Source organism: Bison bison, unplaced genomic scaffold (genome assembly GCF_000754665.1).
Source record: "Bison bison bison isolate TAMUID 2011002044 unplaced genomic scaffold, Bison_UMD1.0 scf7180017864466, whole genome shotgun sequence".
Taxonomy (NCBI): domain Eukaryota; kingdom Metazoa; phylum Chordata; class Mammalia; order Artiodactyla; family Bovidae; genus Bison; species Bison bison.
The window spans coordinates 10,467,830-10,487,739 of record NW_011495027.1 but is presented as its reverse complement, the minus strand read 5'-3'; the positions used below and the strand labels follow the sequence as shown (position 1 = coordinate 10,487,739).

The 19,910-nt window shown below is 35.4% G+C and overlaps 1 protein-coding gene across 1 annotated transcript in view; it reads left to right on the top strand.

Annotated features, from left to right (window-relative positions):
• Positions 1-19,910, top strand: part of EVI5 (ecotropic viral integration site 5) — a 240,473-nt gene that overhangs the window by 109,262 nt on the left and 111,301 nt on the right. The window contains exons 11-13 of the mRNA XM_010860451.1: positions 10,194-10,247; positions 12,093-12,125; positions 12,678-12,824. Of these exons, the coding sequence (XP_010858753.1) occupies positions 10,194-10,247; positions 12,093-12,125; positions 12,678-12,824 (234 nt within the window). The remainder of the gene's footprint in view (positions 1-10,193; positions 10,248-12,092; positions 12,126-12,677; positions 12,825-19,910) is intronic.

The following is a 19,910-nucleotide window of genomic DNA, read 5'->3' as shown; positions in this document are numbered from 1 at the left end:
TACTCTTATACCATTTTCTTTCCTTTCCTCATTCCTCCTGCCCCTTAATGGACAAAGCCAAAACAATTTTTGTGTAACTATACTTTTTAAACTTTGTTTGCACATGTGTGATTTTTAAGTTGGATCTGGCAATTATTCTCAGTCATAATCAGAAGACCACATTATTTACAGTTAATTAGCCATGTATTCTTGGAGCCTTTCTCATCAGTGGGTAATGCCACTTCCTTATTCACATTCCCTTCCCCTCCCACAAGGTCCCTTTTACAAGGGAATTAATTCTGTTAAACTAGTACTTTCTTGCTTTGGTTCTTAAAAGCCTTATATTGTGCTTTTCACAAATAGTATGATCATAATTATGTGATTTTTTTTCCCATTTTATTGCAGTTTGTAGATATATTTTTTTGTTTATTTTAAATTGGAGGATAATTGTTTTACAATGTTGTATTGATTTCTGCTGTACAGCAACATGAGTCAGCCATGAGTAAACATGTTTCCTCCCTGGTGAACCTCCCCCTACCCCATCCTATCCCTCTAAGTAGTTATAGAGCACTTGGTTGAGCTCCCCGTGTTATACAGCAGCTTCCCACTAGCTATCTGCTTTACACACGGGAATGTATATGTTTCAGTGCTACTCTGTGAATTGGTCCCACCCTGTCCTTCCCCCACTGGTCCAGAAGTCTGTTCTCTCTGTGTGTCACCATTGTTGCCCTGCAAATAGGTTCACCAGTACCATCTTTATAGATGCCATATGTATGTGTTAATATATGATATTTGTTTTTCTCTTTCTGACTTACCTCACTCTGTATAAAAGGCTCTAGGTTCATCTACATCAGTTCAACGGACTCAAATTCTTTCCTTTTTATTGCTGAGTAATATTCCATTGTATATATGTACTACAACTTTTTTTATCCATTCATCTGCCAGTGGACCCATAGGTTGCTTCCATATCCTGGCTATTGTAAATGTTAATCTCCAAAATACAAAAGCAACTTGTTGCAGCTCAATATTTGAAAAGCAAAAAAATCCAGTCAAAAAATGGGCTGCAGACCTAAACAGACATTTCAAAGAAAACATATAAATGGCCAACAAACACATGAAAAGATGCTCAGAATGGCTCATTGTTAGAGAAATGCAAATAAAAACTACAATGAGGTATCATCCCACACTGGTCAGAAGTGCCATCATCAAAAAATTTGCAAACAGTAAATGCTGAAGAGGATGTGGAGTAAAGGAAACCCTCTTGCACCATTGATGGGAATGTAAATTGATATAGCCACTATGGACAGCATAGAGGTTCCTTAAAAAACTAGGAATGAGACCACCATATTACCCAGCAATCCCACATCTAGGCGTATACTCTGAGAAAACCATAATTCATAAGCACACATGTACCCCAGTGTTCATTGCAGCACTATTTACAATAGCCAGGACATGGAAGCAACTTTGATGTCTTTCAGCAGATGGATGGATAAAGAAGTTATGATGATATTTTGATATAGAAGTAAAAGATCATTCTTTGATGACGTGACATGTGTTTAAGGTTTGACCTTCAGGTCAATAACTTATGCTAACGATTCTGTCAGCTTCTTGATCAAGAAGGTGACTTTCAAGTATTTTCCATTCTTTCTCTGAAAGTGTTATAGGAAGATTTTGTTAATAACGATTTCATACGGTGAATGTTAGACATTTTACCATGTGAAATTTTTTGTTGAAACACCTTTGTCAGTATTTTCTTCCAGTCTCTTGATGTTCTACCTGAGGGGGAGGAGGTAAGAAATACTAAAATTCTAGCTTATTTGGGGGTAAACCACAGATCTTTAAAAAAGAAGAGCCTTTATCCCCTGCTCTATTTAAGATAGACATATGAATTTATGTTTAAATTTGTGCTTTGGGGCATAGAGATTTAAGTCCTGTGAAGAGGAGTTAGAAATTCTGACTGGTTATTAGTCAGATTTGGATATTTTTTACTTCAAAAATTATGAGATATTCCAGATATGCTGAAAACTAGAGCATATATATATAAATATTTTTATACATATATAGAACATCTGTTTTCACTGCCTGACATAAATAATACAAACATGACAAGTGTTACACAAGTCATTCAGGAATTATATTAAACAATCAATATAAAGTACTAGTATTCACACATTTATTCAACACTTAAAATATAAAGGATAATTTATATACATTATCTCCTTTTAATCTTTGGTAACCTTTTGAAATGGTTGTTCATCTTTCTGTGAAGAAACCAAGGTTCAGGAAGCTCAAATAATATGCTAGTGGTTATATTGACAGAGGGCTTCCCTGGTGGCTTAGATGGTAAAGAATCCACATGCCATGCAAGAGACTTGAGTTTGATCCCTGGGTTGAAACAGTTGCCTGGAGAAGGAAATGGCAGCCCTCTCCAGTGTTCTTGCCTGGAGAAACCCATGAACAGAGGAGCCTGGCAGGCTACAGTCCATGGGGTCTTCAAGAGTTGGACATGACTGAGTGACTAAGCACGCAAGGACATATTGATAGAAGATTGTCAAGGGTTAGAACTCTGATTTGGGTTAGTGTGGATTCATACATGTTCTTAAGTGTATACATTGTGCTACTTGCCAAGAGAAACTTTAATGTATTGTTATCTAAAAAGGACTTGTATGCCAATTTTTCTGTGGCTTTATAAGTTTTTCATTAAAAAATGAATAGCTATGGCAAAACCAATACAATATTGTAAAGTTAAAAAATAAAATAAATGAACACTGTCAAAAAAAAAAGAATAGCTACTTAATAAAGTCCAGTGGGGAAACAAGAGCATAATTTATTGAAGGAATCATTCATTTATCAGATATCTACAGGGCCTACTGTGTGCCCAAACACTGTTCTAGGCATTTGAGATGTGTTTATGAAACAGACCAATTCCTTCCCTCGTGATGCTTGTTTTCTAGTGTGGAAAATATACGATAGGTAAAATGTACAGTATTTTAGATGGTGATAAGTGTTAAACAGAGGGGAAAAAGTCTTAGGGAAGGCCAAATAAACTGATGGTGTCTGGATTAAAAATTTAGAGTAATTGACCACGTTTCCTTTGAATAAAGACCTGAAGGAAGTGAGAGATCTAGATATTATAAGGAGAGCTGAGTCTGGTCAGGAGAGTGCTGATGAGGAATAGTGATGGGACAGCATGAAAATGAAGGAAGTAATAAGACATAAGATGGTGCACATTACAATAATATAGGGAGTTGCTGAACACATGAAGACTTTAGCTTTTCCTCAGGTGAGCTGTCAGAGTCTTCAGTAGAGAAGGACAAGGTATGACTTAAGTTTTCAGTATGTCTTCTGGTTGCTGTATGAGAGTATATTGCAGAGGGTAGGCGCAGAATCAAGAGAAATAAGTAGAAAGCTGTTGAAGTAATGCAGGCAAGAGGAGGTGGTGGCTTGGACTGAGGTGTTAATGATTGGATGGTATAACTGATGTGGAGGTGTCAGAGGGATAGGAATCAAGGACTTTGTCCTGAGCAATTAGGAAAATGCAGTTCCCAGTGCCTGCAACAGGAAAGTATACAGAAGGAGTATCAAGAGCTCCAGTTTTGGCTGTATTAAGTATGAGATACCTAGGAGCTGTTCAGGTAGCTCCTCAAAATATTTGAAGTTGGAGTTAAGAGAGCACAGGCTGGAAATACAAATCTGACAGTTATTGACAAGATCATACTAGTATTAAAAGCCATGAGAGTGGATGAAATTAACTGGGGAATGGATGTTGATAGAAGAATTCAAGAATTAAGCCTGAGAGCATGTCAACATTTAAAAGCTAGGAAGACCAAGAACTAATCAGTAAAGCATAACAACAGGGAAATGTAACACCTAGAAGTAGAGAGACAAAAAAAAAAGTGTTTCACCGAGAGTCGTTTACTGTGTCAAATGCTAAAGAAAGATTTTGTGCGATCAGGATGACAAGATAATGATTGAGTTTATCAACATGGAAATAGATTAGTAAAAGTTTTGGAAACTAAAGCTTGACTAGAATGAACTAGAAAAAATTGGAGTTAGAGAGTATAAGTATTTTTCAGGGAATTTGCTATAAGGAAGGAAGAAGTGGAACAGTATGCTTAGGGTAGTGATTTTGAAGAGATTTTAATTTTGTTTTTCCTTCCTTTTTTGTTAAGATGGAATAATTAAATAGGAAACATTCATGATGTATGGTTGTCAGGATAATTGCTGGAATGAGCAGGATTATGAGGTTTAGCACCGAGGTGGAAGACTCACCCTGGTCTACTGTATAGATCAGTTCAGTTCAGTCGCTTAGTTGTGTCTGACTCTTTGTGACCCCATGGACTGCAGCACGTGAGGCTTCCCTGTCCATCACCAACTCCTGGAGCCTACTCAAACTCATGTCCATTGAGTTGGTGATGCCATCCAACCATCTCATCCTCTGTCGTCCCCTTCTCTTCCTGCCCTCAATCTTTCCCAGCATCAGGGTCTTTTCCAATGAGTCAGTTCTTTGCATCAGGTGGCCAAAGTGCTGGAGTTTCAGCTTCAGCATCAGGCCTTCCCAATGAATACTTAGGATTGATCTCCTTTAGGATGGACTAGTTGGATCTCCTTGCAGTCCAAGGGACTCTCAAGAGTCTTCTCCAACACCACGGTTCAAAAGCATCAATTCTTTGGTGCTCAGCTTTCTTTACAGTCTACCTCTCACATCCATACATATTGCTGCTGCTGTCACTTCAGTTGTATCCAACTTTATGCGACCCCATGGTCTGCAGCCTACCAGGCTCCTCCATCCATGGGATTTTCCAGGCAAGAGTACTGGAGTGGGGTGCCATTGCCTTCTCTGATTCATACATGACTACTGGAAAAATCATAGCTTTGACTAGATGGACCTTTGTTGGCAAAGTAATGTCTCTGCTTTCTAACATGCTGTCTAGGTTGGTCATAGCTTTTCTTCCAAGGAGCAAGTGTCTTTTAATGTCATGACTGCAGTCACCATCTACAGTGATTTTGGAGCCCCAAAAATAAAGTTTGTCACCGTTTACATTGTTTCCTCATCTGTTTGCCATGAAGTGATGGGACCAGTGCCATAATCTTAGTTTTCTGAATGTTGAGTTTTAAGCCAACTTTTTCACTCTCCTCTTTCACTTTCATAAAGAGGCTCCTTAGTTCTTCACTTTATGCCCTAAGGGTGGTGTCATCTGCATATTTAGGTTATTGATATTTCTCCTGGCAGTCTTGATTCCAGCTTGTGCTTCATCCAGCCCGGCATTTCTCATGATGTACTCTGCATATAAGTTAAATAAACAGGGTGACAATATGCAGCCTTGATGAACTCCTTTTCCTATTTGGAACCAGTCTGTTGTTCCATGTCTGGTTCTAACTGTTGCCTCTTGACCTGCATACAGATTTCTCAGGAGGCAGGTCAGGTGGTCTGATATTCCAATCTCTTGAAGAATCTCCCACAGTTTGTTGTGATCCACACAGTCAAAGGCTTAGTGGCATGGTCAATAAAGCAGTAGTAGATGTTTTTCTGGAACTCTCTTGCTTTTTCAGGGATCCAACGGATGTTGGCAGTTTGGTGTCTGGTTCCTCTGCCTTTTCTAAATCCAGCTTGAACATCTGGAAGTTCACAGTTCATGTACTGTTGAAGCCTGACGTGGAGAATTTGGAGCATTATTTTGCTAGCGTGTGAGATGAGTGCAATTGTGCAGTAGTTTGAGCATTCTTTGGCATTGCCTTTCTTAGGGCTTGGAATGAAAGCTGACCTTTTCCAGTCCTGTGCCAACTGCTGAGTTTTCCAATTTTGCTGGCATATTGAGTGCAGCACTTTCACAGCATCATCTTTTAGGATTTGAAATAGCTCAACTAGAATCCATCACCTCCACTAGCTTTGTTCGTAGAGATGCTTTCTAAGGCTTTCTAAGGCCACTTGACTTCACATTCCAGGATGTCTGGCTCTAGGTTAGTGATCACACCATCGTGATTATCTGGGTCGTGAAGATCATTTTTGTATAGTTCTGTGTATTCTTGCCACCTCTTCTTCATATCTTCTGCTTCTGTTAGGTCCATGCTGTTTCTGTCCTTTATTGAGCCCATCTTTGCATGAAATGTTGCCTTGGTATCTCTAATTTTCTTGAAGAGATCTCTAGTCTTTCCCATTCTATTGTTTTCCTCTATTTCTTTGCACTGATCACTGAGGAAGGCTTTCTTATCTCTCCTTGCTATTCTTTGGAACTCTGCATTCAAGTGTGTATATCTTTTCTTTTCTCCTTTACCTTTCACCTCTCTTCTTTTCACAGCTACTTGTAAGGCCTCCTCAGACAACCAGTTTGCCTTTCTTTTTCTTGGGGATGGTCTTGATCCCTGTCTCCTGTACAATGTCATGAACCTCCATCCATAGTTCTACAGGCACTCTATCAGATCTAATCCCTTGAATTTATTTAGTCACTTCAGTGTATAATCATAAGATACTATGTAGATAATTAGTTAACAGAAAAGAGAGAAAATGTAAAAATATATGGGCAAAAAAGTAGGTAAGGTGTCAGATGTGGTTGTGGGATGTAGTGAAATTCTATTTTGATTGTTTCTAATTGTTTCTGTAATTCTATTTTAATTTTTTCATGAGCTCAGAAACAAGATTATCATCTGAGAGTGACAGTAGGGTGTGAAGGGTTGCTGTTTGAAGAGGGGAAAGTATGAAATAGTGATCTAAGAGGGTGGGAGAAAGAGTGGACTAAGGACACATTATTATTGCTAGGATGCATTGAGTCCAACTAAATTTAGTGATTGTTAATTGAAATAAACTTCTTGGTTTTATTTTTCTTTGATTGTATTTACTGGCTGAGGCTCAGAATTGTTAGTGTGTTTTGATCCAGAGTGGTGGTTTCCCAGGCAATGCTGACTACTAAAGGAGAGAAGGGATAGGGGAAATAAAAGCAGGGGAGAGTCTGCAGTGATTGGAAATTGAACTTTGGGAAGAATGGATATTAGGGAATGAGAGACAGTGAAAACTTGGTAGGATCAATGAATTATCCCAACTAAAAACATTATTATTGTATTTGGGTTATTTCATAAAATGAATAAGGTGGAAAGAATAGAGTGAGTTGTTTGAAGCTAATATTCCTCGATTTTGGGATATTTCGGTTGTTTTCATCATTAAAAAATAATGCTTATAGTTTCCATCTTTGTATATAAAGTTTTGTGGTATCTTGTATTTCCATTGTTGTTGTTATTTAGTGGTTAAATCCTGTTTGACTCTTTTGCGACCCCGTGGATTGTAGCCCACCAGACTCCTCTGTCCATGCAGTTCTCCAGGCAAGAATACTGAAGGGGGTTGCCATTTCCTTCTGCAAGGGATCTTCCCGACCCGGGGATTGAACCCATGTCTCCTGCTTTAGCAGTCAGATTCTTTACCACTGAGCCACCGGGGAAACCTTTAAAAGCTGTAATTGCTAAAATACTGTCAAGGTAACCCTGAAACAGTCTTTAATAACTCATAAAGACTATTAATATTTTCCGTCTCCTCAGGAAGTGGATATCACACACGTGAGGAATTGATGATTTATTGATGATAAAAAGTGATATTTGTGTAGGTGCTATAGGAGAACATATTTGTATAGGGGAAAATGAATTTAGGATTTATTTGTAGCAAAATTTCAGAAAATTTAAATGGTGTGAGAAGGGAAATCAAAGTGTTTTTAGTTTTAAATTTTATTATTTTATAATCATTTCAAGTGTAAACTTTATTCTCTTAATTGTCTGGTTGAACTTTACTTCCTAAGTCTTTTAGAATAAACAAAATGCTACTTTTTTTTTTTTCAAGAAATATGTTGAAAAGATACTGAGAATGTTTATTTCTTTAGCTTTCCAGACTTTAGCAGCATTTAATAGTTGTTTATTTGTGTAGACCGTTTTACTGTATGTAATATGAGTTGCCAAGAAGTATTTTATTCTCCTCAAACTATTTTGTCATCTGAGAGCACATATAAGGTAATATCTATTCATATCACCTAAATATATTCTAGTGAATAGAGCAAGAAAATTTAATTTGCAAAGTATATTTGGAATAACTCTAAGATATATTCCACTTTATGGTCTACCCAATAAGAAAACAATGATTTATAGTCTTTTGTTTTGTTACGAGATTTTATATGTTATGTGTTCAGTTGCTCAGTTGTGTCCTACTCTTTGTGGCCCCATGGACTGCCCATGGGGTTTCCCAGGCGAGAATACTAGGGTGGGGTGCCATTTTAGTCCTTACTGACAAAATAATAGATCGAATCATAGAAAAATTTTCTGAGGAAGATATTTTTAGCAGAAAGTTAGAGAAAAGTAGGGTTGAAAGAAAGTTAGATTGAGCTCTAGAGCAAATTGGTACAGAAAGGTAAGAGGGAGTTTGAAATTACAGTGACGGCAAAATGAAGGTATGACTTATATTGGTGACTATACAAAAAGACGATGATTTTTTTAAAATGTAGAGTGATTTTTTGTATATCTGACTTACAATGATGTGTTAAATTTTGCTGTATAGCAAAGTGATTCAGTTGCACGCATATATATTCTTTTTCATATTATTTTCCATTATGTTGTCACGATATTAACTATCATCCTCTCTGCTGTACAGTAGGACCTTGTTGTTTATCCACCCTGTATGTAGTAGTTTGCATCTGCTAGTCCCAAACTCCCAGTCCGTCCTTTCCCCATCTGCAGTCTCCCCTTTAGCAGCCACAAGTCTGTTCTGTATGTCTGTGTGTCTATTTTGTTTCATGGATATGTTCATTAGTGTCGTATTTTAGATTCCACTTATAAGTGATATCATATAGTATTTGTGTTTCTCATTCTGACATACTTCACATAGTATGACCGTCCTTGTCGCAAGTGGCATTTTATCATTCTTTTTATGGCTACTGAGTAATATTCCATTGTGTATGTGTACCACATCTTCTTTATCCATTCATCTATTGATAAACATCTAGGTTGTTTGCATGTCTTGGCTATTGTAAATACTGCTGCTGTGAACATGGTGCATATATCTTCTTGAATTACAGTTTTGTCTTGATATACATGGGGATTCCCAGGTGGTGCAGCGATAAAGAATCCACCTGCCAGTGCAGGAGATGCAAGAGATGTGGGTTTGATTCCTGGGTTGGGAAGATCCTCTGGAGTAGCAAATGGTAACCCACTCCAGTATTCTTGCCTGGAAAATTCCATGGACAAAGAAGTGTGGCGGGCTACAGACCATGGGGTCACAAAGAATTGGACATAACTGAACAACTGAGCACACACGCTTGATACGTATGCCCAGGAGTGGGATTGCAGGATCGAATGGCAACTCAATTTTTAATTTTTTGAAGAACTTCCATATTGTTTTCCATAGTGACTGCACCAATTTATAGGATGTTAGATTTAATACTTAATAGAAGTAATTTGACAGAGTTTTGAGAGTTGGGCATTGAATAGTTAGGTGCAGAGTTTTTTTTTAAATCAGGTTTTACTTTTAACTGTAGGAAAATGCTAATAATCAAGTTTGACGCAACTCATGATAAATAATTCATTTGATGAAATCAACTCATTATATTTTCAGAGTGGAAATTTGCAACTTTGCATGTACAGCACATTATAATTGGAAGCTGATCTAGTTTTAAACTGACAATTTGATATTTATCCCATTAATATACATTTTTCAGGTTTCTTATTTGATAATAGACGATTATTATTTACGTTGTCATTGTAGGAGATAAAAATGAGTTAGAATCTTTTCTATCTAATGGGGATGTTAAGACATATAAGAAAATACTGGGAATTCCCCGGCAGTCCAGTGGTTAGGACTCTGTACTTTCAGTGCTGAGGACCTGGGTTCAGTCCCTGGTCGAGAAACTAAGATCCTGTAAGCTGTAAGGTGAGGCCAAAAAAAAAAAGTAAAAGTAAATACTGATTATGAGTCCTTTTGCTAGGTACTGAAAAGAAAGAGATTATTTCTGTATGTACTCTAGCTTATATTTAAAATTCAAACATAGGCAGAATGATAAATATGGTCAATTCTTTTTCCATGCATTTCTTACTCTGAGCCTTTAAGAATTTCACAGATGATAATGTAGCCATTTCTTAGCGTCTTTTCCAGTTTATTAAAGGTAGTACATTTTATGGACTATGATTTAGGTGTCATTTTTCTTTCTCAGGAATGTTTGCAAACAAACCTTTGTTTTTTTCTGCAGAGGTTACGAACAGAAAATAGACTTTTAAAACAGCGCATTGAAACATTAGAAAAAGTAAGTAAATTGCTACTTCTGTAAACATCTGTTGAATTCACAATAACTTTTCTATTTTAAATAAAGGCTCAAAAATCTAGCACATGTCTCCAAAATTCTGGTACTGACTATTTAGCTTGCACAGCTTAACTAAATAACTTGTCAATAAAAATTGATCATTTCTAGTCCTTGAACTCTCAGGCTAAAGTTTCAAACTAAGGTTATTAATAGAGTAACATATTAATATTATTTGTTTTCATTATATAATCTCTAAAAAGTGTGTTCTTCAGGGGTAACGTAATTGAGAATCGATTCTGTATAGTATTTTAAAGATGACTTTCAAATGTTGCCCTGACTGTCCAGACATATATTAAATGTGGCAGTGATTTCTTTAAGGCCTAGGCTTGCTTTAAATTTAGTCAAAATGACCGACTAATTTCTAACATAAAAACTCATGAAGTTTGTTGATTTTCAATTCAGGAATTATGCCTAAACTTTTGGTTCTTAGAATTATTTTGATAACACTTGTTACCTCTTCCTCTCTATTTCGTATAAAATAATGGGTAGATATTGCAATTTTGTGTTTTTTTCTTATTATGCTTTTGATATAACTTCTTTTTTAGTCTTCTTCCTGGTGCTGTAAGAATATATTGAGTAATAAAAGCATAGTCTAAGACACTTGTTTTATTAAAGATGTCCTAATTCACAAACCCTTGGTGTGTTTTCTGGTTTTTTTTTTTTTTTTACCAAAGATAAGAATTAGTTGTTTAAAAAATACTCCTCATGATATTGCCAAATATCTTAAAATCTTCCCTGAAAATTGATTGGTCAGTATTTAGGAACAAAATGAATGAAGATACAGATTATTTGCATTTTTTCTTTTGTTTGGAAGTGGTTTCATATTAAATAGCATAGCACAAGGACAGGACTTTATTACATATGTATTTTTGTTGTATAATAATTGCAGGTACATTATATTAAGGATATAATGCCTTCATCTTATTAGAGTTGCTTTGAAGATAATTCTGCTTTTTTGGTAACTGCAAAAGGTTGTGCTCTTAATTGTCTTTAAGTCATTTTAATTTTATATATATATATATATTTTTAAACTAAATATTCAGTTTATAGTAAACTATACCTCTTTCTAGGTGGCCTTTTATCTTTGGAGTAAGACATTTTCACAGAGAAAGTATTTTTATTTCCTCAAATCTTGAGAATAATAAAGGTGCTGTTGGAAAGTGTTAAGTTTGGATTTTGCTTCAGAAAATTAAATAGTTTTTTGCTGGCTTATTTGGCCTAGGTGTGTTCTTTAGCACTTAGAATCCTGTAAATACTTAGATACGAATTAAAGTCCATAACCACAATGTTTACTTACTCAGTTAATGCTAGAGTTTATTTCAGTTGAGCTCATTAATATCATTTGTCATATTTTCCTTGCTTTGTTCCTTTGGAAGTTGCTGTTGCACAAATTGCTGTCATACTTTATAAGTGGAATTGCTTACTCAAATTCCTTCTCCCTTTCATATAAATGATTTGACAATATGGATAATGCTAAAAATACTTTAAAAGTATGCTTTAAAGAGAAGATATTGGTTTGTCCCAAATTATGAAAAAAACCCTCTTGGAATTTGTGTTTGGTTTCTTCTAGAAGTACATGATGTTCTCCCATTTATCTTTATTTTGATATATTTTTCTTTAAGAATAGAAATACATACAATAAAAAACTTTTAAAATCTAAATGTCCATTTTAATTGCAACGAAAAGTAGGTGGAATTTGGGTATGTGTTGTTTCTTCTTATTCCTAATTTTATCACCTTTGTTTTATTTCTGTCTCTTACATTCCTATCTGAATTTTTCCTTTTGTAGGAAAGTGCTTCCTTGGCAGATAGATTGATACAGGTATAGTTTTTTGGTTTTTTTTTTTTAAAGCATTTTCTCTAACATCTAAGGGAAGTCCTAAACCTAGAAATTCATATTTTAATGCATGCAATTTTACATGCATTTTTCTGGAAGTAATTTTTGGGTGGTATCTATGGTTGTAAACTTAATTTTTGATAACAATGTGTTACTTTTATTAAAATAAGCCCATCTTTTGCACGTTTTAGAGCTAACCTTATTTTAAAGTATTTATTTCAAAATGGCAATAAGTGGATTCTGCAAAATTAACCACTATTCATTGAAAACATTAGTCCTGCATGTACAGTAATATTGCATGAATTGAATTTTTATTGACTGAAAGGAATTGTTCTTAAGATTATCAGATGAATTTTTCATTGAGTCTCCCAAAATTTGCTGGAGCAATAAGCTGCTGGCTAATGATTACTTAGGTTATTCTGTTTTCTGAGGTGATTTTTTTTTTAACATGTCAAAGTAAGTAACTAAAGCTCACAAAGGCAGTCTTTCTTGAATCTGTCCTAAATTGCTTTACACACACAAAAATTATGTCCTAAGGGACAAGTGACAAGAGCCCAGGAGGCTGAGGAAAACTACCTCATAAAACGGGAGCTGGCCACCATCAAACAGCAGAGTGATGAGGCCAGTGCTAAACTGGAGCAAGCTGAAAATACCATCAGGAAGCTCCAGCACCAACAACAATGGGTAAGGAGTCTGGTAGTGTTTTTTCTCACCTTCCTCATCCCCTTCCTTTAAACTTTTTTTTTAAGCACAACTTCTGTGCTCTAGTTTTTTAACAATTTTGTTTTCTACTGTAATTGAATTCTTAATCAATTTTAAGTTTTATAATACTTAGGGGTCTTATTGTGGCCTAAAGCCTCCTCGTTCTAACATTTTTTTTTTTTTTCTGTTTACACAGTTTTGTTAGAAATGGGTATTATTTTGTTTCCTTACATTATGTTTTCAGTCACAGCAAATAAGTGGTGTTTGTCAGACCTGCTTTTTAGGTTTTAGATATCTGTTTCATAAAAAGTAGGTTTTCATTTTACAAATTAAAAGATTAATTTGTAAATCTTTTGCCAGTTTTTGTTAATTGTGTACATAAGATACTACCTAACATATAGAAAATATATAAATACCTCATTTAGATCTTTGATAATATGGTGATTTATGTCTTAGAAATACTGTAGTCCTCATACATCGAGGCATTAAATTATGGGTTCAGTTGTATGTTTACGTTTTTTCCAGAAGAGAGAAATTGTCAAAATGAAAAAAAAAAAAAAGATTTAAAAAATATTAGTTAACTATCTTTGCGACCCCATGGACTGTAGCCTATCAGGCTCCTCAGTCCATGGAATTTTCCAGGCATGAGTACTGGAGTTGGTTGCCATTTCCTTCTCCATAACTTACAGTAGTAAACTGCTACTGATCATAGAACTATCCTCAGGTATCTTTTGTAACTTAGATACTATTTTCCGTTGGCAAATTCAGACCAGTGTGATCTTAATCAAAAATTTGGAAGTTAAAAAAAACCCAACTATATGAGAGTTGAAAAGCCAGCTGTTTATCTTTGAGAATATATTATTTCTTATTTCAGCTTTCTGTTTTCAAGTAAGAGTTGGATTGTAACAGGAATAGGAAGAAAAAGTGTTAAACTTATAACTCTATATGGGTCCGTAAAGCAAAAAGAATGACTTCAAAGTTGGGTGTTATTTTTATTCAGAAAAATTAAGATCTTGTATTCTCTTCTGAGCATGAAAATCAGAAAACTAAAAGCAAAAAGAAGAAATTGGTAATTGAAAAAAACATAGATTTTTTTCTTATTATGTTGATTGAATATGGTTACCAAAAAATGAATAAAAGAGTGGTCAAAGAATACATTCACTGCTTATTATCTGTGGAAGACTGGTTCCAGGACACTTGAGGATACCAAATTATTGTGTGCTCAAGTCCCTTTTGTAAAAGGCATCATATTTGCATTTAATCTGCATGCATCCTCTCATATACTTTGGTACAGACAAACCTGAATGAACTTTTGGCCAGCGTAATAGACTGTACTAGGTATTACTATTATAAATCATCTCTAGGTTACTTATAATAGTAATACCTAGTACAGTCTATTACGCTGGCCAAAAGTTCATTCAGGTTTGTCTGTACCATCTTACAAACCTGAACGAGCTCTTTGGCCAACCCAATAAATGCTATGTAAATAGTTGCCTTTGTATGACAAATTTAAATTTTGCTTTTTGGTACTTTCTGGAATTTTTTTTCCTGAATATTTTCAACCCATGGTTGGTTGAATCTGCAAGTGCAGAACCTGTGGCTGTGGAAGGCTAGCTGTACTAAGAAGATGGGAACTCAGATGTTTTATTTTGCCTTTGAATGAAATATCAGTAATATCAAAGCATAAAAACAGGAAAAACAGAATTGAGAGGTCATGCGGAGAAGGCAGTGGCACCCCACTCCAGTACTCTTGCCTGGAAAATCCCATGGACAGAGGAGCCTGGTGGGCGTCTGTGGGGTCGCACAGAGTCGGACATGACTGAAGTGACTTAGTAGCAGCAGCAGTAGCAGCTGAGAATTAAGCTGAACTGAGTTATCAGTGTAATCTGATTTTGTCATGAGGAAAGATAAATACTATGTTTACATTTAGTATAAGCTACAGTCTTAATAAAATACATTAGAATCATGAATTGTTAGTTTTTTACATAGTTTTTCAAATAATAAGACCTGTGGATAGATATGTATCAAAGATTAAAAAAATACTGGTTTATAATGAAAGAGCTAAGAGAGCAGACAGAAGCAGCCAGAATGAACTGAAGCTTTTGAAAATAGTCAAGTGTAAAAAAAGAATATTTGTACTCTAATTCAGGGACAGTTCAGTTCAGTTCAGTCGCTCGGTCATGTCCGACTCTTTGCGACCCCATGAACCACAGCACACCAGGCCTCCCTGTCCATCACCAACTCCCAAAGTCCACCCAAACCAATGTCCATTGAGTCGGTGATGCCATCCAACCATCTCATCCTCTGTCATCCCCTTCTCCTCCTGCCCTCAATCTTTCCCAGCATCAGGGTCTTTTCAAATGAGTCCAGCTCTTCGCATCAGGTGGCCAAAGTATTTGGAGTTTCAGCTTCAACATCAGTCCTTCTAATGAACACCCAGGACTGATCTCCTTTAGGATGTACTGGTTGGATCTCCTTGCAGTCCAAGGGACTCTCAAGAGACTTCTCCAACACAGACCCATACTGAGGGCCTATGATACAGCAAGTAGAAAGCAAATCTCTACTTCAATTTTGTTACCGTCTAAGCAAGCATTCTCTTAAACTGAAATAAACTGTAAAGCAGATGTATAAAACAGCAATGCACAAAAATAGGTGAAAATATCAGAGCCTTGGTTAAAATTTCAACTTCAAAGTAAAGTGTATATCTCTGGGTAATCAGTTATCAGGATGATCACAGGAATATTACTTTTTTAAAAGGATCTTACAAAATAAGAGATACTAAAGGCTTTGAGGTTGGCAACTGCAGCTAAGTAATAATGGCTGGATATCTCAAAAGAAGATTGGTGACCTTGATAATGCTTCATTAAAAATTCCTGAAGCATGTGATTTGTGAATAAATAGAAAAATAACTTATATTAACTGAATGCTAATTTACTCTGTATGTCATAACAAACTAACTTTATTTCTGTAATAAACAGAAATTCTTAGAAGTTATTGGTAGTCTCTCTCATGGTATCATTCTTGACAGAGTAGAAAAATATAGATGGAATTAGTAAACAAGTGGTTTTACAAGTGACTGTGTCAAAACGGCTATTCATGTTGAAGAGATATCAGAGGTCTTTGTCTGCTAAGTCTGTGCTTCAAATATATATTATTTAAATCTTCATGTAAAGGTATGTTTAAAGTTTATATATGAAATATTTTAGGAATGTAGGTAATATGCTAATGGTGAGTCAAGATTTCAAAATATTTAAACAGTCTGTTCAGAATAAGAAACTAAATAAAAGATTATCTCATAGAAATAAATCTATAGTTTTGTCTTGAAGTTTAAATCTTAAAGATATATCTTAGTGATGCTTTATGTAACAAAACCTTGAAATTGAGAATCAGGAATTACCAGTAATAATATGATACTCCCCAAATCCCAAGTATAGTGTTCTATAAGTAGCTTGTAGAAACTTGGTGGTGTTGTATCTAGTTTGAATACCAAAACTCATATGAAATGTTTACAGACTGTATTATGGCAAGTTTAGGAAGATGTGGAATCCCTGGATATTTTTAGATTCCACTAAAGAAGGTTTTAAAGATCATCATAGGTAGTTATTTTTAAGTATTGGAGAGGTGAGTTTATGGAAAAGTAGTTAGTCTCTTTTGATATTGCTTCAGAGGCAGAATGTGTTTAAGATCCAAAGATACAAAATCTTATTGGAATTTTGACAAATTGAGTAATTTCTTTGCAAGGTACTGAGAATACCAATTCTTGAAACTGACCAACTGACATTGCTAAATGTCTTGATTACAGCCTTCCAATATAACATCATGAAGTCTTCAAAATTCTCTAAGGTTTTCAAGTTTATTCCAGCAGGAGATATTGAATTACCAATATAATCAACCACCATCACCACCCTCTACTGCCAGTAGTGTCATTTTATATGATATACATAGCTTTGGATTTCATATAGGGAACTGAATTCTAATCCTGTTTTGCTAGCTTTGTGACTTTGGATACTCAGGATTGGGTTTCTTTTCTTTTCCAAAATGATTGTATAAGGCTAAAGCATGTCAAGTCTTTCTCTTTAATTTTTTAAATGAACTTTGTTGAGGTATAAGTTACATGCAATCAAATTCATCAAATTAAAATATATGGTTTGATGTGTTTTGGACATTAGTCGTATAACCTTCACAGTCAAAATACAGAGCATTTCCATCATCCCCACAATTTCCTTCATGTCCCTTTGCATTTCACCTTTTCACTCCCAGCAGCCTTTCTGCTTTCTGTCACTGTAGTTTTGCCTTTTTTAGAATTTCATATAAATGGAATTGTAAGGTATGAGGCTTCTGTGTCTGGCTTCTTGCACTTAACATGTTCACCCACTTTTTTTCTTCTTGAAAATTTTTTTCTTCATTGTGGTAAAATAGCCACAACATAAGATGTACCATTTAAGTGCTCAGGTCAGTGGCACTAAATATACTTTTACTGTTGTATGACAATAACTACTGTATTTCTAGAGCTTTGTCATCATCTCAGACAGAAACTTTGTACCCATTAAAAAATAACTGTCCTTTGCACCTCCACCTCTTCACCCTTGGTAACCTCCATTGTATCATATAAGTAGAGTCATATAATATTCATCCTTTTGTATCTGGCTTATTTCATTTAACATAATGCTTTCAAGGCTCATCCTTGTTGTAGCATTGCATTAATATCAGAATTTCCTTAGTTTTTACTGTGGCTGCATAATATTCCATTGTATGTGTATATATTTTGTTTACCCACTCATCCGTTTATGGTCATTTTGGTTGTTTCTACTTTTTGGCTGTCATGAATAATACTGCTGTGATCATTGATCATTAACACACAAATATCTGTTTGTGTCCCTGCTTTTAATTCTTTTGACTATATACCTAGAAGCAGAGTTGCTGCATCAAATGGTAATTCCATGTTTAACTTTTTGTAGAATCAGCAGACTATTTTCCACAGCTGCTGCATCATTTCACATTCCCACCAGCAATGTACAAGGGTTCCAATTAATTTCTCTACATCCTCAACAACTCTTGTTCTTTGCTTTGCTTTTTTTCTTTACTGTTTTTTATTTAAAGGAAAAATAGCCATCCTCATGGTAGATGTTAAGTGATAATTCATTATGGTACATAGGAGTAAATTTAACTAGGAAGATGAAAGACTGTGCACTGAAGACTATGAATCATTGTTTATCCATTCATCTGTTGATGAAAGAAATTAAGGCATAAATAAATGGAAAGACCCCATGTTCATATATTGGAAGATTCATATTATTAAGATGTCAGTGCTACCTAATATGATGTATAGATTTAATTCTGTCAACCCTATCAGTCTTTTACAGAAATGAGAAAACTTATCCTGAAGTTCACATGGAATTGCAAAGAGCTCTAAATAGGGAAAACAATCTTGAAAAAGAACGGAGTTGGCAGACTCACATATCCCAATTTGAGAACTTACTACAGAGCTAGAATAATCAAAACAATGTGGCAAGAAGATAGAAATATAGATCACTGAAGTAGAAATTGAGAGTTCGGAAATAAGCCAATACATCTATGGCCAATTGATTTTCAAAAAAGGTTACCAAGACCAATTGGTAAGGAAGAATAGGTTCTTTAACAAATGGTTCTTGGAAAACAGGATATCCCCATGCAAAAAAATAAACTTAGACTCTTATCATACACCACATTAAAAAATTACTCAAAATGAATATCAGCCATCTTTGTGCTTTTAAAACACATAAAGATAAACCTTCATGAGCTCAGATATGGCAGTGGATTCTTAGATATGAATTCTTTGGCACCAAAAGGATGAGCAACAACCACCACCAAAAAACAGGTAAACTGAACTTCAAAAGTAAACCCTTTGAGCATCAAAGAACATTATCCAGAAAATGAAAAGACAGCCAACAAAATGGTAGAGAATATTTGCAAATCACATATTTAATTGTTTAGCATCTAGAATGTATAGAGGACTCTGAACAAAAAGACTGCTGCTGCTGCTGCTGCTAAGTCGCTTCAGTCGTGTCCAACTCTGTGTGACCCTGTAGACGGCAGCCCACCAGGCTCTGCCGTCCCTGGGATTCTCCAGGCAAAAACACTGGAGTGGGTTGCCATTGCCTTCTCCATTGTGTGAAAGTGAAAAGTGAAAGTGAAGTTGCTCAGTCGCATCCAACTTGTAGCGACCCCATGGACTGCAGCCTACCAGGCTCCTCCATCCATGGGATTTTCTAGGCAAGAGTACTGGAGTGGCTTGCCATTGCCTTCTCCGGAACAAAAAGACTACTCAGTTTTAAAATGAACAGAGAATTATACAGCATCAACCAAGACATGGAAACAACCTACGTGTCCACCAATGGATGAATGGATAAAGAAAATGATACACATAAACACACACAATACACCCTTGCATGCTAGAATATTATTCAGCCATGAAAACAATGAAATCTTGCTATTTGCAACAACATGGATGGACATTGAAGGCATTATGCTAAGAGAAATGTCAGATAGTGTAGGCACATATCACATGACTCACTTATATGTGAACCCAAAAACAAAAAGTCCAAGCTCATAGATAGAGACAATAGATTGGTGGTTTCAAGAGATGGGAGGATGAGTGAAATGTAGTTAAGGGAATCAAAAGGTAGAGATTTCCAGTTATAAATAAGTCATGGGAATGTAATACACAACATGGTGATTATAGTTGACAATACTATATTGTACATTTGAAAGTTGCTGAGAATAGGTTTTGAAAGTGCAAAATTGTAACTGCGTATGGTGATGAATGTTAGACATTGTGGTGATCCTTTCGCAATTTATATGAATACCAAACCATGATTTTGTACAGCTATAGTTAATATAATGTTATATGTCAATTGTATTTCAGTAAGACATTTTTTTAAGTAGGCAGAAGACTTAACTAGATCTTTTTCCAAAGAAATATACAAAAGGCAACAAACATTTGAAAAGATCCTCAACATCATTAAGCTTTAAAATCACCTCTCAATTACTTAAAAATGACTACTTAAAGCATTGGCTAGTGAAAAATTT